This window comes from Hevea brasiliensis, unplaced genomic scaffold (genome assembly GCF_030052815.1).
Source record: "Hevea brasiliensis isolate MT/VB/25A 57/8 unplaced genomic scaffold, ASM3005281v1 Scaf519, whole genome shotgun sequence".
Lineage (NCBI taxonomy): Eukaryota > Viridiplantae > Streptophyta > Magnoliopsida > Malpighiales > Euphorbiaceae > Hevea > Hevea brasiliensis.
The window spans coordinates 5,450-32,912 of NW_026615050.1; the positions used below are offsets into that span (position 1 = coordinate 5,450).

Below are 27,463 nucleotides of genomic sequence, written 5' to 3' on the forward strand. Positions count from 1 at the left end.
GGGTTCTCGAGCAGTCGGTTATTCTTGAAGTCGTCGGCATTTGGCGCCACGAGAAGGGGGCCTCGCAGAAGATTGAGAAGGACCCCTTTCCGTGCTTGGCGCAACTGAAGGAGCTGGAGGCTGCTCTTCTCGTCGAGGAGGAGATTGGGCGGCTCGAGATCAGCGGACCGAAGGTTGAGGCGGACCTCTTTGTATCTCCCCAGTTCATGGCGGGTGTTTGAAGCCGTTCCGAACGCTTCATTTCTTTTATCTTCCGGGAAATCTCTCTTTCTTTCTTAGCTTCACAGGCTGGAACCCTCACCACCCGCCATACTGCACAAAGAAAGTCGGTGAGATCGCTAAGGTCTGAGATCGAGATATAGAAAGTACCAATGCCGAGGTCAGAGAGCGGGAGTTCGCGATCTTGGCCGGTGATCAGCTGTATGGTCCAATGGTGCAGCTCGGCAGTCACCGCATTTAAACAGGAGAACTTTTGAGTGGCCGCCTGACTCTTCAGTTCCATCACTATTAGGTCTTCCTCCTTGTTCAGGGTAATACGCTTCGGAAGCAAGGGCCCCTGGTACCACCAGCTACGGGGGAAGTCCTCAAAACAGCTCGGATCTTTGCTCCTCAGGATGAAGAAGCGGTTCTTCCAGTTCTTGAGGGCGAGGCGAATCGGTAAAAGCCCACAATGAGGCTTCGCTGAAAGAACCGATGTTAAATCGTCCTTTGTGAGTTAGCACTGCGATTCGTGAACACCTTAGCCGTAGAACTGATTCCCTTGGCTCGGCATAGGCCTCGGAAAGCTACTAAGATCCGCCACGAGTTGGGGTGAACTTGAGCAATGCATATTCGGTGAAATTTTAAGACCTCCTTGAAGAAATCGTCTAGAGGGAATCGCAGACCGGCCTTTAACTGTTCCTCATATACCATAACCTTGTCATTCTCTTCAAAGAAGTAATCGGCTCGGTGATAGCCGTGACACTGGATGAGTTCATACGAATCAGGACTAATATTGTACTCCTGGCTAAACGATTGCGGTCGGATTCTCGCAAGACCGATGGCGGCTCGTCCATAGGAAGATTCTCCTCACGAGAGCGAACATGCCTTGATGGTACAATCCGCCCCCGAGCTGGAACGGAGACCCTAGGAGGTTCTGGTTGTGCGCTCGGCCCGACCACCTCTTCTTCATCAGACGACCACGAAAACTGAATGGAAGGAGGGCTCGCGCTCCACGACCTTCGGCAGCTCATTTTCAAGAAATAAAGAACTTAAACTAAAAAATGATCAAAGCCCTTAGAGTCGATCGGCGTCGGAAGAACTTGAAAGCGAGAGAACTTGAAGTTGTGGCGAGGCGAAAATGAAATGAGAGAACAAGCGGCTAACCCGCCCCTATTTATACTCGTCAGAGCATTTAATGCTCCACGAGTTCGAGCGATGCATCGGTTAGCGGGACTGCTTGGTATTACGACCGTCTCACGAATATTCCCAAGATTCCATAAAGAGATCGATTAATTATAGGCGGCGGATCCGGTGTTTCTAATTACGATCGGATAAGTGTCATTCAGGTAAAGAATCAGATCGGATAATCATATCAGAGATCGGAAAATAATCAATAAGATGATATTGACAAAATAAATTTTTATTTCCAAAAGATCGGATTACATCATTTGGGCGATCTCTAGGGATCGGATTACAATAAAGGTCTAACTACATCATTTGGGCGATCTCTAGAATCAGATTACATTGTAGGATTACATCATTTGGCGATCTCTAGAGGCCGGTGGAACATCCTATCTAAAAGGCCTATGTCAAAGCCTAGTCTGTGGTGAATCAAAAGAGCGTGTTTGACGGGAGGCCGGTGTTGACATCGGATAGATGTACAGCTCAGATGGGGTGACTATGACTCCCATGAAGATGAGAGACATCGTCATCGATGTTACCACTCGAAACCAAGCCGCTGTCGGAACACCCAATGTGGAGGAAAACGCCGGAACACCCAATGTGGTGAAGCGAATAAACTTCGGTTGGCGACTCGAGGCCGGCGCGATCAAGGTCCATAATCCGGTCGGTCAATTGATCGATTCTCTCACTGTCATCGGACAAGGTTATTCGATCAAGGATCGTAAATTTTTGATCGGTGAGTAAAAAGTCCATCGGAAAGAGATCAAAAGCCACGGCCTTGGCGGAATTGCTGGAGCAGTTAAAACAAGTAAGAAGGAAGAGAGGAAAATCGGATGAAGGAAATGTCTGCGTAAATGAGGTATATATAGGGGAAAGCGAGCATTTATTACTAAGCGAAAAGCGGGCGCCGGAATCGAAGGAATTAATGTTTTGGCCGGACCAAAGTGATTAAGGGATCGGAATGATAGAATCGGAGATCGGCATGAGAGATCGAAATAGGGCGTGTCAAGAAGATCGAAAAGGAGGAGGATCGGAAGACAAAAGAATAAGACAAATCCCAAATAACAGTAAATCGAGAATCGGGTAAGTAGTTAAAGCGTGGCGAGGAGATCTCCATGCGCTAAGAATCGCCCACAATCTTGTGAGTGCGGGGTATGTCATGTGATCTGTACATCCCAATCTCCACCGTTGATCTCACTTGTAAGGACAAACCGGAACCCTTGGATCAAGAGAGAAGGCGACAAGACCGGCGTCTTTCGCTCTTAGCCCTCGGAATCGTTCGGACAAGAAGATTTGGGGCCGTCAGTTGAAAGAAGAAAAGGACAAATATTACGAAGAGTGATCTCACCATTCATTTTGATTCTCTTTAATTCCTGAACATCCGATCATGTCCTTGAAATCTTGACCCTCCATCTCCCTCAAAATAAATCGACCCTTCATAGGAGCACGATTCCTATAAATACACATGAAAAAGCTGTTCAAAGGGCGGGCAAAAAGAGAAGTAGTTATTATAGCGGAGGAACTACGAAACTTCATTGATTTGTTACTCTGCTATTTAGAAGTGTTGATTAAAAGACTTTTGAAACTAGTTTTACGAAGTGTTTTCTTGAAAAGGATTACGAATCTTTGGAACTCTACATTTTCAGTTTGTTCATTATCTGGTCACACTCTCAGCCCTTTATCACCTCTGTTTTCATTCCCATTGTCCAAGCTCAACTTCATTTCACTCGGTTTTTTTTTATCTTAATCTGATCGCATTTTAGCTAAGCACTCTTGATTCACGGCGAACATCGACCCTCGAGGCTAATCAGTCCATTGTCTTATCACTATTTGTCACTCGTAGTTATTTCAATAGATTTGGCTCCTTATAGGTAGAGCTCATATTCTTTGTATTATTAAGTGTTTACGTTTACCTTTACTTTCTTTATTCTTCTTACGTATCGATTTTCTCAAGTTTATTTTGTGCAAAAGAATCCCAAAGAACGTTACTCTCGAATTATCTCTTTAGTGATCAGTCCGTCATTTTATTAATCTTCGTCATTTCTGAATGCAAGTTTTCTAGCTCCTAGTAGCGTGTACGTGGTTGGGTAAAACATAGGTAACGGCAACTAAAGGGTCTCTTTTAAAAGAGAACTTGAATAACACGTCGGAAAATAGCCAAACTATTAGGTGGCGTAGCGGCAATTCGGCAAGATACCATAAAGTGGAATAAAACCAAAGTAAACGAAACAGAATAGATCGGACGTTAATAGGTATTGGTAAGATGACTACATGGAAGGTCGGTAAATTAGGACTAGTGTCCCCCGTTTAGTCACAAGGTATCAAGAAGCCTTATCCCCAGCATCTTTGAATGCCAGAATCCTTAGCTTTAGGCCCTTATGGCATGTAGCTGAAATTAAAATTCGGGAAATTGGAAAAGTCCCTTTAAGGCTCCTGTTAATTTAAATAGAGATCGGAGGAGAGTTCTTATCCGGTCTCAACTCAAAAATTTTAATAAACATTAAATAGAGATCGGATGAGAGTTCTTATCCGGTCTCAACTCAAAATTTTAATAAATATTAAATAGAGATCGGAGGAGAGTTCTTATCCGATCCTCAAGCTAAATCCCAATAAATATTAAAAGAGATCGGAGGAGGGTTCTTATCCGGTCTCCACACAAAATTTTAAATAAATATTCAAAGGAGATCGGAGGAGAGTTCTTATCCAGTCTCCATTCAACATTTTAATAAATATTTAAGGGAGATCGGAGGAGGGTTCTTATCCGATCCCCACACCAAATCTCAACTTATACGCAAAATAATGCCAAAATCAAAAATGATTCACGATGTCACCTCACTAAGGTTGTCTCATTTACTTATGTATCTGGGTGATCCGAATTTAGTGAAAAATCAAATGTTCCTTTAGCCAAAAGGATTAACATGTCCATTCAAGCCCTCCTAACTAATGCAAAATTAAATCTACTTACCCTTATTAAGGGACGAGGTGGGGTGCCTAACACCTTCCCCACCGTTCTGGACCGAACCTAGAATCTCTGTCTTGAAGTGGTTTCATTTCAATGGTTTTCTTTAGTTTCCCTCAAAACTAAGGTGGCGACTCCTCACTCTTTCCCACTTCGGTGAGAGATCGTCCAGGTGACTGCAAAATCCCTTACGGCGGCTTAGCGACTCATTGAGGACTAATGACTTAACCGGTCGGTGGTCCTAAAGTAGATTCAATTTTGCCGATCAAGTTATAGTTAGTTGGGCTCATGGCGATATTTTATCGTTAATTATTGTTATTCTTTGCTAACTATTTTGCTTGTTTTGCTTGTTTTATTTCCTCTGATGCTCTTCGTTTCAAAAAAAAAGGAAAAAAGGAAAAATGGGAAAAACAAATCCCCTGAATTGGGAAGAGGTAAAGGTGTCCCTTCACACAGAACACTCACACGATGTCCTCACACACTTGACCCTATGCAGGGCTTTCTTACCCTTTTAGGAAAGTAGGAGGGGTCATATAGCGGTACCAGTGGGTTCTACCCGTTAGTATCCGTGAAGGCTTGCTCAAATTGAAACTCGTTCTATTCAGTGATACAGTGGAATTTTCCGACAATATCATGGGGGTAGAATGGGCTCTCTTGTTCTGATGAGGGCAATTTGGGAACACGTGGCTCTTAGAGAATTAGATCTTGAGCTAAACTATCACGATAGTGAAAGCGTAGTAAGCTACCTTGTAAGATAGAACTATCGGTTAGGTAGCACTCATGCAGTATCGAAGTCTCCTATTACAGGACAAAAAGGGACATACTTACTCTTACCTTGCTCCGCTTTATTTTCTTTTTGTTCGTTTGTGTGAGGGTAATCTTGAATTCTACTGAAACACCTACACATTTTCCTACTTTGATAAATGTGTATGTGTCACCTTTTCAACAGTATGATTCAAAATTACCCAAATTTATCTTGCTAACGGGTTTTCTACGAGGCATCATCAAACCAAGAGTGCAGTGAAAGGATAGGCATCATTTTATCATGGCATCCTCAGTCGATCGTGAAGAGGTTGAGCAGCTAAACTTTGGTCCAAGTCGGCTCATAGTCCTGTATTCTTGCAAAATGATGTTTCCAAGGCACATGCTAGCTTACTACCTTCATTGGATCTGAATAAAATTGAGGTCAGAATGAACAGCCTCGAGGGTCTGTCTAATGGATGGAGGTCATTGCCGATCGAGTTAAGGCACAATTTGAAGAGAAATGCGAGAGGATTGCAACCTTAATGCGAGTCAAGGTCCAAATCCGGCATTAAAGGCCATCTTTGTCGGTTTGGAATCCTAAGTGCAGGTATTCTCTTTCAATGACATTGATCTGATTCCCACTATGGAAGAATATCAAGCATTACTAGAGATTCCTTACTCAACACAGAATCGGATCTACCTACACCTTGAGCATAGGCAGACCTGGAAACGATTAACACATATGTTGGGCATTCCTTCGGAGGAAGCAAAGTTAAAAGAAACTGTCAAAGGAAACACACATGGTTGGTATTGGACCTACCTCGCGAAATGGTTAGACCAGTACCTCCAAGAGAAACAGTGGGATCAAGCTTGATGGCACTTTTCGCCTTGGGAATCTATGGTGATTTTGTTCCGGGACCATTGGGAATCATAACTTGCGGTGCGGTGGAAGTAATGCGGGCGATGAAAGCGGAGATCAATCCGATGCCGGCAATTCTTGCGGAGACCTTGTTAACCCTAACCTACTGCAGACAACAGGGCAAGGGGTCCATTAAATGTTGTTCTCAGTTGTTATACCTCTAGACTATCAGCCACATGTGTCCTATGGAGACAAAGGGATTAACTTGGTACCTTGATCAGCCTCCCATCGAGAAGATGGCCGGTTAATGTCGGTCAGAAGAATGAGCAGCGATGGTGGGAATGGATTTTGAGTTTCAATAGCCATGATTCTTGTTGGAGGAAGGCGTGGGCGTCGGGCCAACGTTACGATCGATGCGGGAGTGTCGATCGGTATCCTAATCGAATGCTTGGATACACAAGCTACACTCCAGCATTGGTAATGAGGCAGTTTGGCTCAACACAGTCCATGATCAACATTGAAGAATACCATCAAAGTCATTTCTACCATGAGCTCAAGGAAGAGGAAGGGTTGAAAATGGCTCGCAAGTCTTAGGAAAACATCACTCGATGGAGAGATCGCCTAAAGGCAGAGTGCCTCGGGCGATTATCTTAAATGGAGGCGCGGGGCCAGAGAACACTCAACTACAGTCGAGGATAGCAACCCTGCCAAAGCGTCCTACTAGAAGAAGGCGTGTCGCTGCTTGACTCACTACAAAAAGCAAACACGAGAACTCACAAGCTGCAAGAACAAATAAAGCAGTTCGAGGACCAGCAGAAACTTAAAAGAAAAGTGAGAAGGCTCAAGGAAGAGACAAGGGCCGAAAGGATGGGGTTGAAGAGCAAGAGCTACGATGGGAAAAGGAAAGAGGCTCTCTTCAAAGTGAGGTCAAAGAAATGAAAGTGCGAGAATAGTAAGCTTAGGAAAAGATGATATTCCAAGAGGTACTCGTTGAAGAGTTTAATCAGGAAAATTAAAAGAAGAAGCTCAAATTATAAGAACAGGCACTACTCATCAACGATATCTTGAAAGAGTGTGCTAAGGAAAGGAAAGAGAGAGAAAAAGCAGTGCTCTCTATCAGAATTTGAAAGAAAATGTTGACCAGTGGAAAGAGCGATACAGGAAAACAAGAACTATTACAGATCGAATATGCTCTCAAAGTATTCGACCACTGCCAAGCAAGAGGAAAGGTTATATGAGTATCTCAGAAAATGTCATCTCATTATAAAGAATCTCCCGAGCCTAGGCGATGTAAAGAATCGATGTACAAGTTATTCAATTAATGAAATGATTTTGGACCATTGTTTAGCAAATTTGTGAATGAATAATATGACTCCGTAGGAACTCCTCGCTAGGGTTATGTGAAAAATTGAATCGCTATATGGGCGGGTATCATAAATGCGCATTCAATCCCGTTATTCACTGATCGGACTATCGAACAATGCCATGATAAAGTTGATCGACTATCCTTTTGCGATTTCATTACGGCTCTCAAATGCCCTTTGTATCCTTACGTCGGACCGGGACTTTTAGTTTCTTTGCAAAATTCAAAATTCATTTAAATTTTTACTCCTTACGAAATCAATATTGCTTCAAACAAGGCAAGTCGACCAAGCACGATTCAACCCAAGCGAGTGTACTTAACAAGATCTCGAACAAGGAAGATAATGGAAGATCGGGAACAAGTCTGAGAACCTCTGAGCGAGTTTAGATTTGAAGGATCAGTCTCGAGAACTTATGAGACTAATGAAGGAGATGTCCCGAATAAACCCCAGTGAGCCTAGCCTACCGCTACCTCCTCCACCACTTCAATAAATGATCCACACCAAGCTTCAACTTCTTTTACCTTTGGTCTCCCATCCGGACGACAATCACTTTGTCAATCCGGTTACCACAAATAATGACCTACCTTACTCTCATTACCCAACCGTTCCAAACACCGACCCATACCCTTCAAATATAATCCCTCCGATTCACTTCACCCCTCATCTTCCAACTGGGGGAGTGTTCCATGCAGTGGGAGAGGAAAATAAGACAAAAGAAAGCGAGAAACTATCTGCTCTAGAGGAGAGATTGAGAGCAATTGAAGGGCTAAATATGTATGGATTCGATCGGCGTGGCATCACTTAGATTGGTTCTGATGCGGTGGTGCCACCCAAGTTCAAGGTCCACGATTTTGGACAAGTACACGAGAATGCAGATCCTCACATTCACTTGGCCACCTATATCGCCAAGATATGCGCTCTGAGAGGATGTGACTGCGATCCACTTCTTTCATGAGAGCCTTTAAGGCGGCTTTGAGGTGGTGTATTGATTGGGCGAGAGCAAAGCTGCGCTCTGGAAGGATTTAGCGATGCCTTCTTAAGCGGTACAAATTTAAGCGTGATGTGGCCCCACAGGAGGACCTTCAAAACACAGTGCGAGAGAGGCGAAAGCTTCAAGGAGTATGCTCGGAGATGGAGAGAAAAGCGGCGAAGTACACCCTCCGGTGGCCCGACAATGGTATGCTCTCTATTCATTGAGACTTTGAAAGCCCCTATTTCAATTTGATGATTGGGAACACTTCCAGCACTTCTCGACATCATACGGGCGGTGAAAGAATAGAGGCCAATCTAAGAATGGGACATTGCGGGAGTTGGCGAGAACCACAAAGAAGACCGCGGCCGGCAGAAGAAGGAGGGTGATGTGCATCCTGTCAACCGTCAAAACAATTATTCCCCATTCCCTAAAAAAAATTATCGGCCATATCCTCCCCTCATGGCCAAGCGATGCATAAACATTCCACCTCCTTTCCCTAATTATCCACACGCGCCCACAATATCCCCGCCTACAAATTACCAGAGACCACCTCCTCCTCTGCTCAACCAAGACCACCACAAAATAATCCAAGGCCCCAAGAAACTCGATCCACCTCTTCCCCTCCCACTCAGTGAAATATACCGATACCTTGTCGGTATAAACCAAATTGTACCAGTTCCCTTTGATCCAATTCAGCTTCCCTATCCAAGGTGGTATGATGCCACTGCCCGTTGTGAATATCATGGCGGAGCACAAGGGCATTCAACTGATAACTGCGGGGCATTCAGAGGAGAGTGCGCTTTGTCGAAGCAGTGGTTGAAGATTGAAATGGTTCCCTCCCAATGTTACCTCAAACCCCTTTGCCTAACCATAATGCGAGCAGTGGTGTAAATATGATAGAGCCTGATGGAGAAGGATCAACACTGGAAGTAGACAAGCTGGTTCCTTACTTTAAGGAAATTTTTGCCATAGTAATGAGGGAAGACTACCTTTGCCCTCAGGTATCGGGGCCAATAAAGGATACGGGGTGTCCTTACCATGGAGAGGCAGCTGATCATGAGCTACGGGACTGTGAGGGATTCAAGCAAGAGGTTCGGAACTTGTTATCTCTCAAAGTTCTGAGATGCCAGACAAGGTCGAAGACGGAAGAGGGAGTGAACACGACTAGATACAGCTAGAATACTTCTACCCCCAAACCCAGAATCACCTTCTCACCCCCAGTAGCCTCGCCACCAGTAACGGTTATCCGAGCCCCATCTCAGCTCCCTATTACCAACACCCATGCCATACCTTGGAACTACAATTTCCAAGTCTTCACCCAAGGAGCATCAAGCGATTACAGCTCCTATCCTTGCTTCACCCAGACACCTCCTAAGCCATGTTTCACTCCTCATGCACACTTTCAGATGACTTATGCTGGACCTGCCACCAGTGCTACTCCCCATATCGATCCCCAACCCGTCACTGCCACAAAGCCCTCCTCCCTTGAGCAAGAGGTCGAGTTCATAACTCGAAGTGGGAGGTGTTATAGTAACGAAGAAAAAGAAAAGAGAAAAGGGAAAGTAAAAATGGGAGAGTCACTGAAGAACACCGAAGAGGAGGTTGAAAAGACAGAGAAAGTAAGTGCTGAGCATAAAGAAGAGGAGGCTGCTGCTCCAAATCATGAAGCAGTGAGTATGATGTGGTGGAAGCGGTGAGAAAAACACACTGCCAATTTATTTGTTATCGCTGATCTTGAGTTGGAAGTACAGACAAGCCTTGCAGAGAATCTGGATCGAGGCCTTTGTAAGTCTTGACATTACTCAGGCGGTTGAGAGGATAGTGGGACAAATCCAGGCATCCAGTTTTGTTACTTTCTCAGAAGACGAGATAGACCCTGCGGGTTTAAGGCACACTAAAGCTCTGCATGTAACAGTGAAGTGTAAGGGTTGTATAGTAGCCAAGGTACTTATTGATAGCAGTCGACTCTCAATGTACTCCCGGTGCTACCTTGGCTAGATTGCGGTTGACCAATCGGACATACGTCAAAGTGCTATGGTGGTAGAGCCTTTGGCGGTACGGAAAGAAGTGTTGGGAGATATTGACTTGCAGCTTGATTGGCGCATGCACTTTTAACGTCACATACCAGGTGAAGAACATTGAGCCTGCCTATACTATCTTCTTTGGGAGGCCTTGGATCCGATACGCAAGCGCCATTCCCTCAACTCTGCACCAGAAAATAAAATACATCATGGACGGCAAAATCGTCACAGTAAAAGGAGAGGAGGCCTTACTAGTCACCAAGCCACAATCACTTCCCTATGTGGAGGCGGTGAGAGTCATTGGAAAGCTCCTTCCAAGCCCTCGAGTTACAAGAAACCAGAAATGAAGGGGCTATGGCTATGGTAGCCAAAGTAATGTCGAGGAATGGATATCAGGAGGGCAAAGGCTTGGGCACCACATTGCAAGGAATCGTGGAACCCATGCCGGCTATTCAGAAGGTAGGCCGTTGTGGTTTGGGATATGAGGAGGATGCCCTCATGGATGGGCGATTCTGGATGAGAAACAGACTTCGGGATCAGAGGTTTGATCAGAAAATGGGAAAGGTGAAAGTAGTCCCGAAAATCATGGAGGTCTTCACTAAACCGATCATTCAACATCTGGCAAATACAGAAGAGTCACCCGATGAACCATCCATTGACGTCATCCAACTGGATTCCTTGTATGAAGCCCTAGTCTCGCCAATGGCGAGGGCAAGAAATTTGAACAAGCCCTGGACGACAGATGACATCCCTGTTCTTAATTTCGAGTAAAGTACCTTTGGTTATCTACACTTGATCATTTTGTCCATGGTGACAAGTGTAATACTGTAAATGGACCTTTTCTTATGGCATTAATATTAATGAATTGATAGCGCATTTTAAATCCAATACTCTCTTTCTTTCCTTTTTGAATTCCATCCTTATAACACATTCTATTCTTTATTCATTCAGGACTATTCATCAAGTAACACCTAATAATCCAATAGATTCAGAAATTCCGCTGGTTAATTTTGAAATCCCCATAACTGCCATTACTTCAAGTGATTCTGAGGAAGACCTTACACAAGAAGACAGTGAAACGGATGAACCATCCCTAATGCCTTGTGGAGACAAAATGCATACCGTAAACTTAGGCACAGAAGAAGTAAAAAGGGAACTCAAGGTAGTGGAAAGTGAAGAGTTGAGAGATATGATCAGTTTGCTCAGAGAATTCCTGGACGTATTTTCCTGGAGCTATGATGATATGGTTGGTTTGGACCCCCAGATAGTGACGCACAAAATTCCCCTGATCTCGGGGACAATCCCGGTAAAACAAAAGTTAAGGAGAATGAATCCTGACACACTGCTCAAAGTTCGGGATGAAGTCAAGAAGCAGTATGACGCTGGATTCCTGGAAGTGGTCAAATATCCCCAATGGGTGGCTAACGTCGTCCCGGTAATGAAGAAGGATGGGAGAGTCAGGGTGTGTGTTGACTACAGGGACCTTAATAAAGCAAGCTTGAAAGACGATTTCCCTCTCCCTCACATTGATGTGTTAGTTGACAATGCTGCGGGATTGGGCAGGTGTTCATGTATTGAGGGCATCGGTACAATGTCAGATCCCAATGGGCGAGGAAGACAAGGAAAAGCGCTTTCATCACTCAATGGGAGTATTTGGCTATTGGTTCATTCCTTTCGGGTTGAAGAATGCTGGGGCTACTTACCAGCGCGCAATCGTCACATTATTCCACGATATGATGCATAAAGAAGTGGAGGTGTATGTGGATGATATGATCATCAAATCCAGGGGAGAAGAGAGCCACGTCTGAGTAATGAGAAAAGTCTTGAAAGGCTCGAAATACCAGTGGCCAACCACGCCAAATGCATATTCGGGCGAGATCAGGAAAGTTGTTGGGATTCATAGTAAGCGAGAAAGGAATAGAAGTAGATCCAGACAAAGTTCGAGCTATTCAAGAAATGCCATCCCCAAAAACAGAAAGGGAGGTGCGCAATTTTAGGAAAGTTGAACTACATTTGAGATTTATTTCTAATCTCACTTTGCCAAAGTGAGCCTATTTTGGACTACTCGGAAGAACAACTCTACCCAATAGGATTGATTTGTCAAGAGGCTTTTGAGAAAATCAAGCGATATCTGTCAAACCCACGATGTGGTTCCACAGTGGCGGGCGAGCCTCGATCCTGTATATGGCGATCCAGTGAGTCGATGGGATGTGTTTTGGGACAACATGATGATCTGGCGAAAAAGAGAGGGCCATTTATTACCTGAGCAAGAAGTTCAATGATTGTGAGTCAAGGTACTCTTTCTTAGAAAAGACTTGCTGTGCGTTAGCCTGGACAGCGAATCGCCTCAAGCACTACATGTTGAATCACAAGACATGGCTCATCTCCAGGATGGATCCTATCAAATATGTATTCGAAAGCCCATTCGTGCCGGGTAGGATAGCCAAGTGGCAGGTTATACTCTCCCAATATGACATAGTCTATATGACCCGGAAAGCGGTGAAAGGTAGCGTGATTGCTGACCTCCTAGCAGAGAATCCTATCCAGGATTATGAAGCTCTGGATTTTGAGTTCCCTGATGAGCATATTAATGAAGTAGACTGCGAAGAAGAGGAACCAACCGATGTATGGGAAATGTATTTCGACGGAGCTGTCAATCTGTCCGGTAATGGAGTTGGGGCCGTGTTGATATCCCCAGATGGGAAACACTTTCCGATAGCTGTCAAGTTGATTGTTGCACCAATAACGTCGTAGAGTATGAAGCTTGTGTGATGGGTCTACAGGCTGCCATCGAGATGAAAATCAGAAAGTTAGAGGTATATGGAGACTCAGCTCTGATAATTTATCAAGTCAAAGGAGAATGGCAAACTAAGGATCCGAAGCTGATCCCATATCAGAAGTACTTACTGGAGCTGATTAAGAAATTCGAAGAAATCTCTTTCACCCATCTTAGCAGAGACAAGAATCAATTTGCTGATGCTTTAGCTACTCTAGCCGTTATGGCCCAAATCGAAGAAGGGCAGATGATTCAGATATTGAAGATTAGGGCAAGGAATGAACCATCTTACTGCTTCATGATCGAGGAAGAGCCTGATGGTAAGCCTTGGTATCATGACATCCTGGTCTACTGCAGAACCAGAGAATTCCCCTCAGGGGCAAACCGAAACGAAAAAAGGATGCTTCGGAGGTTAGCATTGGGATACTTCCCCAGTGGAGAAACCCTATACAAGAGGAGCTCCAACGGCGAATTATTAAGATGTGTAGATGCAAAAGAGGCAAAGAGAATCCTTTTTGAGACTCATGAGGGAAATTGTACAACCCATGCCAATGGACACATGATGGCTAAGCAAATCATGCGACGTGGGTACTTTTGGACCACAATGGAAAAGGATTGCATCGAGTATTTCCGAAAGTGCCATAAGTGTCAGATCTTTGCCGATCCGATAAATGTGCCACCTCACAAATTGTTCAACCTTGTCTCACCGTGGCCTTTCGCAATGTGGGGCATCGATGTGATTGGTCCCATCAATCCCAAGGCATCCAATGGGCACAAATTTATCCTAGTAGCCATCGATTATTTCTCCAAGTGGGTCGAAGCAACATCCTATGCCCACATTACACAGAACACGTTTCTCAAATTCCTCAGGAGCAACATCATCTGCCGGCATGGTCTCCCCAATGAAATCGTCACTGACAACGCTAAGAATCTCAATGGTCCAAAGATTCAAAAATTGTGTAATCAATACAAAATCCGACATCTCAACTCCTCCCCATACCGTCCCCAGATGAATGGAGCGGTGGAAGCCACAAATAAAAATCTCAAGAGGATAATCTGGAAAATGACAGTCACATATAGGGATTGGCACGATATGCTTCCCTATGCTCTTCACGCATCTGGGACTTAGTAAGAACCTCAAGCAGGGCAACTCCATACTCAGCGGTCTACGGGATGGGCGGTATTACCTATTGAAGTTGAAATTCCTTTCACGAGGATTACGAAGGAATCGAGGATTGATGAATCGAATGGATCGATCAAGGTTGGATCGATTAAACTTCTTTGGGCGAGAAAATTTGGCGGCGACATGTCATGGCGATTATACGGAGGAGAATGGCTAAGGCATTCGAAAAAAGCGTTCGCCCACGCGAATTCCAACCCGGGGACCTAGTTCTGAAGAAAGTGCTGCAAAATCAAAACGATCCCCGGGGCAAATGGTCACCGACCTATGAGGGACCCTATGTGGTTAAAAAGGCATTCTCTGGAGGAGCCTTGATCTTGACCCACATGGACGGTGAAGAGTTCCCAAGACCTGTAAATGCCGACACCGTCAAGAGATACTATGCATAAAAAAAATAAAAAAGAAAAAGGGTAGGAGTGAAAACCCGAAAGGGCGCTCCTAGCAAAATGTGTGAAAGAAGGCGAAAACCCCGAAGGGGCGCTTTCTGTAAAATGAGTGAAGGATGAAAACCCGAAAGGGCGTCCTAAAAAAAAAAAAAAAAAAAAGGGGAAAAAACTTGGGGTGAAAACCCGAAGAGCGTCCCAAGAACCAAAATGGAGAAATAAGGAAGGGGAGAGGCATGAAAGCAGGGATGGAGAGGAAACTATCACGGCATGAGGCTTCAGAGAACTTGAAATAATGGCAGTTAAAAGACTTCAAAACCAACCATAAGGGATATGTGAGATCTATCCTTGTACCCTTTTTCTTTGAAAGTCTATCCTTGTTTTTTCTAAAACCATAATAAAGTTATACTTTATTCCTTCTGCCTTTATTTTTCTGTTTACTCACCTTTTAATACCATCCTTTCTCTTTGTCTAATGCGCTATTGATTAGTTAAAATTTTTTTGCCATAAGATTAGAATTTGAAAATTGATAACCTCACGTACTTTTCTATGAGATTTGCAGGGAAAGGCCTTCAAAAAAAAAAAAAAAAAAAAAAAAAAAAAAAAAACTAGAGGTGAAAACCCAGAAGGGCGCATCTAGTCAAATGGATGAAAAGGAAAGTGAAAGCCCGCAAAGGAACTTTTCGTAAAATAAGAAGGAGGTCGGGAACGGAAAAGGGGCATCCAAAGGAATGGGGTCATAGGTCAAGTCTTGCAACTCCTCCTCCATTAATCATCGGCCTTCGGTATCTTGTTAAGTACACTTCATCAGGGAAGAACTTCATGTGTCAAGATTAGACTTGCTTCGTAAGTTAATTTTTAATTTCCTGCATTTAAATTTCCTGTTATCAACCTCTGGTTCCTTGATCTAAGTTGATTTTAATTTTCAGCAATTTAAATTTCCTGTTATCAACCTCTGGTTCCTTGATCTAAGTTGATTTTAATTTTCAGCAATTTAAATTTCCTGTTATCAACCTCTGGTTCCTTGATCTAAGTTGATTTTAATTTCCTGCAATTTAAATTTCCTGTCATCAACCTCTGGTTCCTTGATTTAAGTTGATTTTAATTTCCTGCAATTTAAATTTCCTGTCATCAACCTCTGGTTCCTTGATCTAAGTTGATTTTAATTTCCTGCAATTTAAATTTCCTGTTATCAACCTCTGGTTCCTTGATCTAAGTTGATTTTAATTTCCTGCAATTTAAATTTCCTGTTATCAACCTCTGGTTCCTTGATCTAAGTTGATTTTAATTTCCTGCAATTTAAATTTCCTGTTATCAACCTCTGGTTCCTTGATCTAAGTTGATTTTAATTTTCAGCAATTTAAATTTCCTGTTATCAACCTCTGGTTCCTTAATCTAAGTTGATTTTAATTTTCAGCAATTTAAATTTCCTGTTATCAACCTCTGATTCCTTGATCTAAGTTGATTTTAATTTTCAGCAATTTAAATTTCCTGCTATCAACCTCTGGTTCCTTGATCTAAGTTGATTTTAATTTTCAGCAATTTAAATTTCCTGCTATCAACCTCTGTTTCCTTGATCTAAGTTGATTTTAATTTCCTGCAATTTAAATTTCCTGCTATCAACCTCTGGTTCCTTGATCTAAGTTGATTTTAATTTCCTGCAATTTAAATTTCCTGCTATCAACCTCTGGTTCCTTGATCTAAGTTGATTTTAATTTCCTGCAATTTAAATTTCCTGCTATCAACCTCTGGTTCCTTGATCTAAGTTGATTTTAATTTCCTGCATTTAAATTTCCTGTTATCAACCTCTGGTTCCTTGATCCAAGTTGATTTTAACTTCTATTGCCAGTTTCTAGGTCACTAACTTAGGTGTGCTTTAGTGCCCTAACTTCGAACACTTAATCGTCCAAAATATGAGTCTGAATCTTTACATAATTCCTATACGAAAATTTTTCCTTTAATAGAAATTATGTAAAGAGGGGCAGCTGTCGACACCATATTTTGGCCGATCCCCAGAATCAATGAACTTCGAAACTGATCCCTAGCACTAATGTCTCTCCTTGCCATCAAACCACGGTTCCGATCTCTCTTCACAGAAAGTTGAGTCAATGCTAAGTCCTCATATCAGTCAAAGCCTTGCCGGTCTCTCAAATCATTCACCGATCTCTCAAGCCCATTGTCAAATATCCTGACCAGTTAACTACATTCCCGATCTCTCTTGTCAGACGAAATTGGACTAACACTAGATCTTTCTTTGCCGGTATTCATGGTGACCTCTCTTTTAAAAGTTTAGGAATAATCAAGCTAAGGTTCTAATCCGTTAATGAAGATCCCGATCTTAGATGTTCAAGCCAAAATTTTCAATTAAGTTCCGTTTAGCAATCTCATGCATGTTGTATTTTCCGATCTCTCACACTTAGGATAATAATCGCTTTCAGTTATTTCAATATATTCAAACAATCAAGTGTTTAGAAAATTTCCGATCACAACCATTCATCGAACAAAAGAAACATTTCATTTCATTTCAGAATTTGTACAAGTTATTGGTGAGGATCACCCCGACTGATCTATTTGCTCACTCTCTCTCTCATCCTCTCCCTCCTCTTCACTATCCTCACCTCGCCTTGGAGCAGTGCCATCCAAGAGAAGTCCTCTTAGGTAGCAGCTCGAGTTCGCCAAGAGGTCCTTGTGAGCATTCACATAGGCACCCGCTATTACCGTCACCATCTCTTCGTCTTTATACAAAATCTCCTCGATAAGTTGGCGACACGGCGGCTCGTTGGCACAAGCGCTGGACTTCTCCGAGAGCACGATTCCTTTCAGCCAGAACATGAGACTGTTCGGCCAGCTTGTCTTCATAGAACTTCGCCCGCCCCTCCACTTGAGATATGTAATCCTGAGCGGATAAGAGTTGGGATCGGAGAGAAGCCACTTCTTGATTCTTCTTCTCGATCTCCTTACCCAGGCGATGAGCCTTCTCCCGAACAATGGTCTGGTTCACCAGGCACTCCACGTTCAGACTCATGGATCGAGTCAAGATGTCATCGAGGCTGTCCGGGGATAGCCTGTCCCGATCCTCTCGGAGGCAGATGGAAGACCCCAAGACTTTGGCAAGCGGGGTTCTCCGACATCGGTTATTCTTTGAGTCGATCAGCGTTTGAGCGCCACGAGAAGGGGGCCTCGCAGAAGATTGAGAAGGACCCCTTTCCGTGCTTGGAGCAACTGAAGGAGCTGGAGGCTGCTCTTCTCGTCGAGGAGGAGATTGGACAGCTTCTGAGATCGGCGGACCCGAAGGTTGAGGCGGACCTCTTTGTATCTCCCCAGGTTCATGGCCGGGTGTTTGAAGCCGTTCCGAACGCTTCATTTCTTTTATCTTCCGGGAAATCTCTCTTTCTTTCTTCCGCTTCCTGGAACTGGAACCCTCACCACCCGCCATACCTGCACAAAGAAGAGGTCAGTGAGATCGCTAAGGTCCTGAGATCTGAGATATAGAAAGTACCAATGCCGAGGTCAGATAGCGGGAGTTCGCGATCTTGGCCGGTGATCAGCTGTATGGTCCAATGGTGCAGCTCGGCAGTCACCGCATTTAAACAGGAGAACTTTTGAGTGGCTGCCTGACTCTTCAGTTCCATCACTATTAGGTCTTCCTCCTTGTTCAGGGTAATACGCTTCGGAAGCAAGGGCCCCTGGTACCACCAGCTACGGGGGAAGTCCTCAAAACAGCTCGGATCTTTGCTCCTCAGAATGAAGAAACGGTTCTTCAAATTCTTGAGGGACGAGGGCAGATCGGTAAAAAGCCCACAATGAGGCTTCGCCTGAAAGAACCAGTGTTCATCGTCCTTTCGGCGAGTTAGCCTGTGCAGTTCAGCGAACACCTTAGCCGTAGGACTGATTCCCTTGGCTCGGCACAGGCCTCGGAAAGCTACTAAGATCTGCCAAGAGTTGGGGTGAACTTGAGCAATGCATATCCGGTGAAATTTTAAGACCTCCTTGAAGAAATCATCTAGAGGGAATCGCAGACCGACCTTTAACTGTTCCTCATATACCATGACCTTGTCATTCTCTTTAAAGAAGTAATCGGCTCGGTGATAGCCATGACACTGGATGAGTTCATACGAATCAGGACGAATATTGTACTCCTGGCTAAACGATTGCAGATCGGATTCTCGCAAGACCGATGGCAGCTCGTCCATAGGAAGATTCTCCCTCCCTGAGGAACGAACATGCCTTGATGGTACGATTTGCCCCCAAGCTGGAACGGAGACCCTAGGAGGTTCTGGTTGTGCGCTCGGCCCGACCACCTCTTCTTCATCAGACGATCACGAAAACTGAATGGAAGGAGGGCTCGCCGCTCCCTGACCTTCGGCACCGCTCATTTTCAAGGGAAATAAAGAACTTAAACTAAAAAGAAGATCAAAGCCCTTACAGAGTCGATGGCGTCGGAAGAACTTGAGAAAGCGAGAGAACTTGAAGTTGTGGCGAGGCGAAAATGAAATGAGAGAACAAGCGGCTAACCCCCCCTATTTATACTCGTCAGAGCATTTAATGCTCCACGAGGTTCGAGCGATGCATCGGTTAGCGGGACTGCGGTATTACGACCGTCTCATGAATATTCACAAGATTCAATAAAGAGATCGATTAATTATAGAGCGGCAGATCCAGGTGTTTCTAATTACAGATCGGATAAGTGTCATTCAGGTAAAGAATCAGATCGGATAATCATATCAGAGATCGGAAAATAATCAATAAGATGATATTGACAAAATAAATTTTTATTTCCAAAAGATCGGATTACATCATTTGGGCGATCTCTAGGGATCGGATTACAATAAAGGTCTAACTACATCATTTGGGCGATCTCTAGAGATCTGATTACATTGTAGGATTACATCATTTGGGCGATCTCTAGAGACCGGTGGAACATCCTATCTAAAAGGCCTATGTCAAAGCCTAGTCTCGCGGCTGAATCAATAGACGTGTTTGACCGGAGGCCATTTGTTGACATCGGATAGATGTACAGCTCAGATGGGGTGACTATGACTCCCATGAAGATGAGAGACATCGTCATCGATGTTACCACTCGAAACCGAGCCGCTGTCGGAACACCCAATGTGGAGGAAAGACGCTGTCGGAACACCCAATGTGGTGAGAAGCCGAATAAACTCAGTTGAGCGACTCGAGACCGGCACGATCAAGGTCCGCAATCCAGATCGGTCAATTGATCCAGTTCTCTCACTGTCATCAGACAAGGTTATTCGATCACCGGGATCGTAAATTTTCAGTCGGTGAGTAAAAAAGTCCATCGGAAAGAGATCAAAAGCCACAGCCTTAGCCGGAATTACTGCCGGACCAGTTAAAACAAGTAAGAAGGAAGAGAGGAAAATCAGATGAAGGAAATGTCTCTGTCGTCAGGGGTATATATAGGGGGAAAACGAGCATTTATTACTAAGCAGAAAACGAAGCGGACGCTTCGGGAATCGAAAGGAATTAATGTTTTGACCGGACCAAGGCTGATTAAGGGATCGGAATGATAGAGATCGGAGATCAGCATGAGAGATCGAAATAGGAGCGTGTCAAGAAGATCGAAAAGGAGGAGGGATCGGAAGACAAAAAGAATAAGACAAATCCCAAATAACCGTCGTCAGAATCAGAGTAGAGGTAGTTAAAGCGTGGCACGAGATCTCCACCGCACGCCTAAGAATCGCCCACAATGCTTGGCAGTGCGGGGTATGTCATGACAGTCCTGTACATCCCAATCTCCACCGTTGATCTCACTTGTAAGGACAAACCCGAAACCCTTGGATCAAGAGAGAAGACGACAAGACCAGCGTCTTTCGCTCTTAGCCCTCAGATCGTTCCGGACAAGAAGATTTGGGACCGTCAGATTGAAAGAAGAAAATGACAAATATTCTGAAGAGTGATCGCAGCCATTCATTTTGATTCTCTTTAATTCCTGAACATCCGATCATGTCCTTCGAAATCTTGACCCTCCATCTCCCTCAAAATAAATCCTGACCCTTCATGGGGAGCACCTGATTCCTATAAATACCTGCATGAAAAACTGTTCAAAGGACGGGCAAAAAAAGAGAGGTAGTTATTATAGCGGAGGAACTCTGAAACTTCATTCAGTTTGTTACTCTGCTATTTAGAAGTGTTGATTAAAAGGACTTTTGAAACTAGTTTTCTGAAGTGTTTTCTTGAAAAGGATTCTGAATACTGGAACTCTACATTTTCAGTTTGTTCATTATCTGGTCACACTCTCAGCCCTTTATCACCTCTGTTTTCATTCTCATTGTCCAAGCTCAACTTCATTTCACTCGGTTTTTTTTTATCTTAATCTGATCGCATTTTAGCTAAGCACTCTTCAGTTCACGACGAACATCAGCCCTCAGGCTAATCAGTCCGCTGTCTTATCACTATTTGTCACCCGTAGTTATTTCAATAGATTTGGCTCCTTACAGGTAAGAGCTCATATTGCTGTATTATTAAGTGTTTACGTTTACCTTTCGCACTTTCTTTGTTCTTCTTACGTATGCGATTTTCTCCAAGTTCATTTTGTGCAAAAGAATCCCAAAGAACGTTACTCTCGAATTATCTCTTTAGTGATCAGTCTGTCATTTTATTAATCTTCGTCATTTCTGAATGCAAGTTTTCTAGCTCCTAGTAGCGTGTAAGTGGTTGGGTAAAACATAGGTAACGAAAACTTAAGGGTCTCTTTTAAAAGAGAGAACTTGAATAACACGTCAGGAAAATAGCCAAACTATTAGGCTGACGTAAACGGCAATTCGGCAAGATACCATAAAGTGGAATAAAACCAAAGTAAACGAAACAGAATAGATCGGACGTTAATAGGTATTGGTAAGATGACTACATGAAAGGTCGGTAAATTAAGACTAGTATCCCCCATTTAGTCACAAGGTATCAAGAAGCCTTATCCCCAGCATCTTTGAATGCCAGAATCCTTAGCTTTAGGCCCTTATGGCATGTAGCTGAAATTAAAATTCGGGAAATTGGAAAAGTCCCTTTAAGGCTCCTGTTAATTTAAATAGAGATCGGAGGAGAGTTCTTATCCGGTCTCAACTCAAAAATTTTAATAAACATTAAATAGAGATCGGATGAGAGTTCTTATCCGGTCTCAACTCAAAATTTTAATAAATATTAAATAGAGATCGGAGGAGAGTTCTTATCCGATCCTCAAGCTAAATCCCAATAAATATTAAAAGAGATCGGAGGAGGGTTCTTATCCGGTCTCCACACAAAATTTTAAATAAATATTCAAGGGAGATTGGAGGAGAGTTCTTATCCAGTCTCCATTCAAAATTTTAATAAATATTTAAGGGAGATCGGAGGAGGGTTCTTATCCGATCCACACACCAAATCTCAACTTATACGCAAAATAATCCCAAAATAAAAAATGATTCACGATGTCACCTCACTAAGGTTGTCTCATTTACTTATGTATCTGGGTGATCCGAATTTAGTGAAAAATCAAATGTTCCTTTAGCCAAAAGGATTAACATGTCCATTCAAGCCCTCCTAACTAATGCAAAATTAAATCTACTTACCCTTATTAAGGGACGAGGTGGGGTGCCTAACACCTTCCCCACCCGTTTACGGACCCCGAACCTAGAATCTCTGTCTTGAAGTGGTTTCATTTCAATGGTTTTCTTTAGTTTCCCTCAAAACTAAGGTGGCGACTCCTCACTCTTTCCCACTTCGGTGAGAGATCGTCTAGGAGACCGCAAAATCCCTTGCGACAATGTTGGGAGTGTTAAAACCAATGTACCTATTTTCTATGCAAAAGTCAACATTTTTGTTGACTAATGAAGGGAATAGTAACACCAAAACTTGAAATTCAAAAATTGAAAAATTCAAAAGTGTCAAATGCCCTAGTATACCTAACAAGATTGGTTTGGATTGTTTGGCATGCCAATAGGGTTCGATTAGCGATCTTTGCACATGGCATTATGCCATTGCAGCGATTTCATGGCTTTTAGCCATTCGATATTGTGTTGAGACTTGGCCTTGTGCCTAATGTTATTGACTTATTAGGTATTACTGCACACCGGAGATACATATGTGACCGATGGTGTGACGGCGAAGTACTTGATACGGTGCGGTTACCCGTTTATCCGGTCGATGTCCGGATAGGTTACTTGGGCAACCAAAAATAAAAGTGGATAAATTTAATAAAATAATGAATATAACAAGTACAAAATAAGTAAGACTACAAATACTCATCGAAAATTTATTTGCAATGAGATATCAATATATTCACTGCATATTTATTTTCTGTTATTTCTTTTTATTTTATTATTGGCACCACTAAGCATTATTGCTTAGCGCGTTGCTTTTTCCACGCGTAGGTTCTGGAGATACTGACCTAGAGCCCAGTAGACCACAGACTGGGTGAGACCTCCTGCAGCTCTGCATACTGTCCGTGTCACCTCACCATCATCAGTGCATTGGTAGGACACTATGTTTTATTTTGATATTTTGTAATTAACTTTTATTTTCTCATATGTAATTGAAACTTATGTAATATATTTTGGTATTAATGTAAATAGTAGAAATTGTGTTTATGAATGAAAAAGTGAACATTTATTTATGACTTTTACATGATTATCATATGAGATGAATGATTGAGAAATGGAAATGTTGTTGAAAAACATATTGAGGTTTTGTTGATGAAATGGAGTTTGGGATTGATTGAAAATATTGGAAGTGTTTTTCATAGGTTTCGAAGAACAGTTTTCTCCATTTTTAGCCGGTACTCTGCCGGATTTTCTATAAAATTTTCGGAACCTCAAATAAATTATAATTTCAATAAATGACTTAAATGAATTATATTTCACAAGTTATATTCAAAACTATGATAAAAATTAATTAAGGAAGAATAAAAATGATTAAGATAAAATAGAGTGTTCCGGTACACCATGTGACATATCTTACTCGGATATACTATAGACGGGTAAGGGGTGTCACATGAATTATATCTTCTTCAACTTGTCCAGTGATGAGAACATCATCAATGTATACTAATAAAGCCAAAAAAATGATCCTTATTTGTCTTTGTGAATAGACAATGGTCAAATGTAGATTGTTGAAAGCCATATTGCCGCAAACTCTGAGTAAGTTCTTTATTCCACATTCTGCCTGCTTGCTTTAAACCATACAAACTTTTCACTAATTTGCAAACTTGACCTGGCTATGCTTTAGTATAGCCTTCTGGTGGCTGCATGTAGAGGTCTTCTTCTATATGCCCATGTAGGTAGGCATTATTGATGTCTAACTGGTGGATAGGCCAAATATAAGCAGTAGCTACTGCCAAGAAAACTCTGACAGTGACCAGCTTTGCCACTGGTGAAAAATTATCAGTGTAATCCACTCCAGGTAGTTGATTGAACCCTTTAGCAACCAATCTTGCCTTAAATCTGTCAATGGATCCATTTGGTTTGTACTTAATTTTGTACACCCATTTAGAGGCAATTGCCTTTTTCCCTTTAGGTAGAGTAGTCAGGATCCATGTGTTATTAAGCTCTAGGGCATCTAATTCATCTTGCATGGCTTTAACCCAATTGTTGTCCTCTCATGCTTGGTGATATGATCTAGGTTCAATAGTTGCAGATATATTTGCCACAAAGTCTAGGTAGTGAGGGAAGTAGATTCAGAAATAAAACAAGATGAGAAAGGAAGTGTACCTTCAGGAGTTGTGGCTGAACTGGATGATGCAGTAGGGTCTATATATGAAATAGTATTAGCAATAAAGTCATTTAGCCAGCCTGGTCTGGTTATTTGCCTTGTACTTTTCTAGTAGGGATAAGAACATTAAGATAACTAGGAATATATGAGAGGTAGAAGATGGATTAGCAACAAGTGATGGAGCATCAACTATATGTTGTGAAGGTGGTAATGGCATAGGTGCATGAGTATGAGCGGATGAAGTATGATCATAATTATTTGGTGAAGGGGAAGAAATTACTTCTAATGGAAAAACAGGATTAGGCAAAACAATAGATGATGGGACAAAAGTATCTTTAATAGAATGATAAGGAAAACAGGTTTCATGAAATACCACATCTCTAGACACAATTACCTTGTTATGTTGTATATCATATAGTTTATATGCTTTAATGCCATGCACATATCCTAAAAAAACACACTTGAATGCCCTTTCTTCAAACTTAGATTTCTATGGATGCACATTTGTAACAAAGCAAAGGCACCCAAAAACTTTTAGCTGATTATAATTTGGCAATTTCCCATATAATTTCTCAAATGGTGTTTCCCATTTCGAAACTGAACTTGGTAACCTATTGATTATATAAGTAGCAGTAAGAATATAATCTTCCTAAAATCTTTGTGGCAATTGAGATTGAAACATTAAAGCCCTTGCTACTTGTAAGAGATGCTTGTGTTTTCTCTCTACTACTCCATTTTGTTGTAGGGAGTATGGGCAGAATTTTTTATGAACAATACCTCTCTCTTTAAACCAACTATCACAATTTTGATTCACAAATTCTGTCCCATTGTCTTATCTTATGACTTTTACAGCCTTTTGAAATTGTGTACTAACCATTGCTATGAATTCTTTAATAACAACAAACACTGTTGTCTTATCATGCGGTAAATATGTCCAAGTAGCTCTAGAGAAGTCATCCACCAATGTTACGACACATTTGGCACTAGAAATTGATGGCACAGAATAAGGACCCCATAAGTCAATATGTACTAGCTCAAAAATATCTTCAGTTGAAATTTTACTTTTGGCAAAGGACAACCTTTGCTGCTTTGCAAGAGGACAAACATTACAAATATAAGAATCACAACCCTTGGCATTTATTGTATTAATATGCAGCAATTTGTTTTTGGATACATGCCCAAGTCTAATATGCCATAGCTCTTATAATTTGGTTAATACAGGCTTAGTAACTTGACACACTTGAGATACTGAGAATTGTGGTTTACAAGAGTTTGAACATGAAGGAATGGAAAAGCTAAATGACTTTTTATTTAGCCTGTATAAACCCTTGTGCATCCTTCCAGTAGCCAAAACCTCCTTAGTCACTAGGTCCTGCAACATGCATTTGTCATGAGAAAATTGAATGGTTATATGAGATGATTGGGTAAGCTTACTAACTGATAAAAGATTGTATTTAAAGCTAGGTGTGAACAAAACATTTGTAAGTTTTAACTTTGGATGAAGAATAATTGTTCCAATGTGAGAAACAGTTTTGTTTGTTCCATTAGGTAGGGTTACATAGTTGGAATTGGCTAATTTTTTATGTGTACTGAACAAATCAAGGTTATTGCACATGTGGGTTGTGGCTCTTGTATCTATAATCCATTCACCTAGATCATTATCATTACAATCATAAGAGTAGTAATTAGATGACATGCCTGCAAATCCAGTGTAATTGACACAGCCAGCCTCCTCAGTCATAAGTGCAGCAGCACCTTGACCATGAGCCTTCATATATTTCATCATTTCCTGTATTATCATTTTCGTATTCCAATCTGTCTTCTGTGGTACACGTCCACCATCATAGTTTAATGGTGTTTCACTGATTTGAGCAACCACATTCATCTTCCCTTTTCCCTTCTTTTGTTTATATTCACTGAACCAGTCAGGATAACCGTTTAATTTGAAACAGGTTTCTTTCACATGTCCAGTAGCTTTACAATAAGTGCAGACTCTATCCTCCTTCTTCTTGTACTGTTGCTTTCCACCCTTAACATCTCTACTATAATCTTGAGTTTTTACTACCATTGCACTATTACCAAAATCTTCATTACTATTATACACGTCTTTATGTTTCTCAACCCGTGTCACCAAAGAAAAGGCCTTATTTACGTTGGGAAGAGGTTCCATGATGAGAATCTGATTTCTCACATGGTCATAAGCATCATTTAATCCCATCAGAAACTGCATCACTTTATGTTTATTTTCAATTTCAACAAAAAGTTTAGAGGCACCACATACACACTCATGTGCTGAACAAGTATATTCATCCCACAACCTTTTCAATTTTGTGTAATACACCACAAGTGAATTATTACCCTGAAAAAAAGTACTAATTTGCTTCATTAGTTGATACATCAATGGCCCATTACTACGCCCAAATCTCTCATTAATTTCTTCCCACAATTCATAAGAAGTAGTTGCATAAAGAAAAACTTCAGCTAAATCTTTAGAAAGTGCATGTAAAATCCAAGAAATTACCATATTGTCTACCTTCTGCCATTCCTCATAATTTTCTGAATTTGGATCTGGCATATTGTATTTGTCGTTTATAAAACCCATTTTTCCTTTGCTTTTAATGCAATTATCATGGATCTGCTCCATGTTAGGTAATTATTTCCAGTCAAAGGTGAGCTAACCAGCATCATTCCGGGATGATCAGAATTTTGCAGATGAAGCATCTTATCCTCCTTTGAACAAGATGGATTCTGATTACTTGTGTTCACAACTTCCTCCATTTGCTGTCAATGAATAACAGTAGCAAGAATCTTAAAGAAACACTTAGTAAAAATCAAGAAATAGAGAAGAGAAGAAACTTGAGAACTAATCAGATTTGAATAAGAAACTCCATTTACATAGAAGATGCTCTTATACCATGGAAAATTATGTAATTGTAATTATGGAGAATGAAAAGTCTCTATTGAAATCAAGAACACGAGTTTTATACAAGAGTTGTAAGTGGGAGAAATTAGAAATGGTTACAACAAACTACAACAAATTTGTATAGCTCAGCATCTAACTAACTTCCTAATTTAATTTACATAGAACAAAAATAAAGCTTCAAAACGCATCACTTCAT

The 27,463-nt window shown here is 41.9% G+C and overlaps 1 protein-coding gene across 1 annotated transcript; it reads right to left on the bottom strand.

Moving 5' to 3' along the window:
* Positions 1-24,411: 24,411 nt before the first annotated feature.
* On the bottom strand, positions 24,412-26,988 carry LOC110657033 (uncharacterized). The gene is made up of 4 exons (XM_058142523.1): positions 25,822-26,988; positions 25,585-25,716; positions 25,219-25,428; positions 24,412-24,834 (listed from the first exon to the last, which is right to left on the bottom strand). Exons 1-4 carry the CDS (start codon positions 26,986-26,988, stop codon positions 24,412-24,414), a joined length of 1,932 nt encoding a protein of 643 aa, XP_057998506.1.
* Between the last annotated feature and the right edge of the window lie 475 nt (positions 26,989-27,463).

What these genes read in the sequence shown, in the direction of transcription:
- LOC110657033 (XM_058142523.1), bottom strand. Translation starts at nt 26,988, where the DNA reads ATGGAGCAGATCCATGATAATTGCATTAAAAGCAAAGGAAAAATGGGT. An exon ending in CAAAGTTAAAACTTACAAAT is followed by an intron (nt 25,717 to 25,821) that starts GTTTTGTTCACA and finishes TGCATGTTGCAG; the next exon opens with GACCTAGTGACTAAGGAGGT. An exon ending in TTAAAGAATTCATAGCAATG is followed by an intron (nt 24,835 to 25,218) that starts GTTAGTACACAA and finishes GTGCATCCATAG; the next exon opens with AAATCTAAGTTTGAAGAAAG.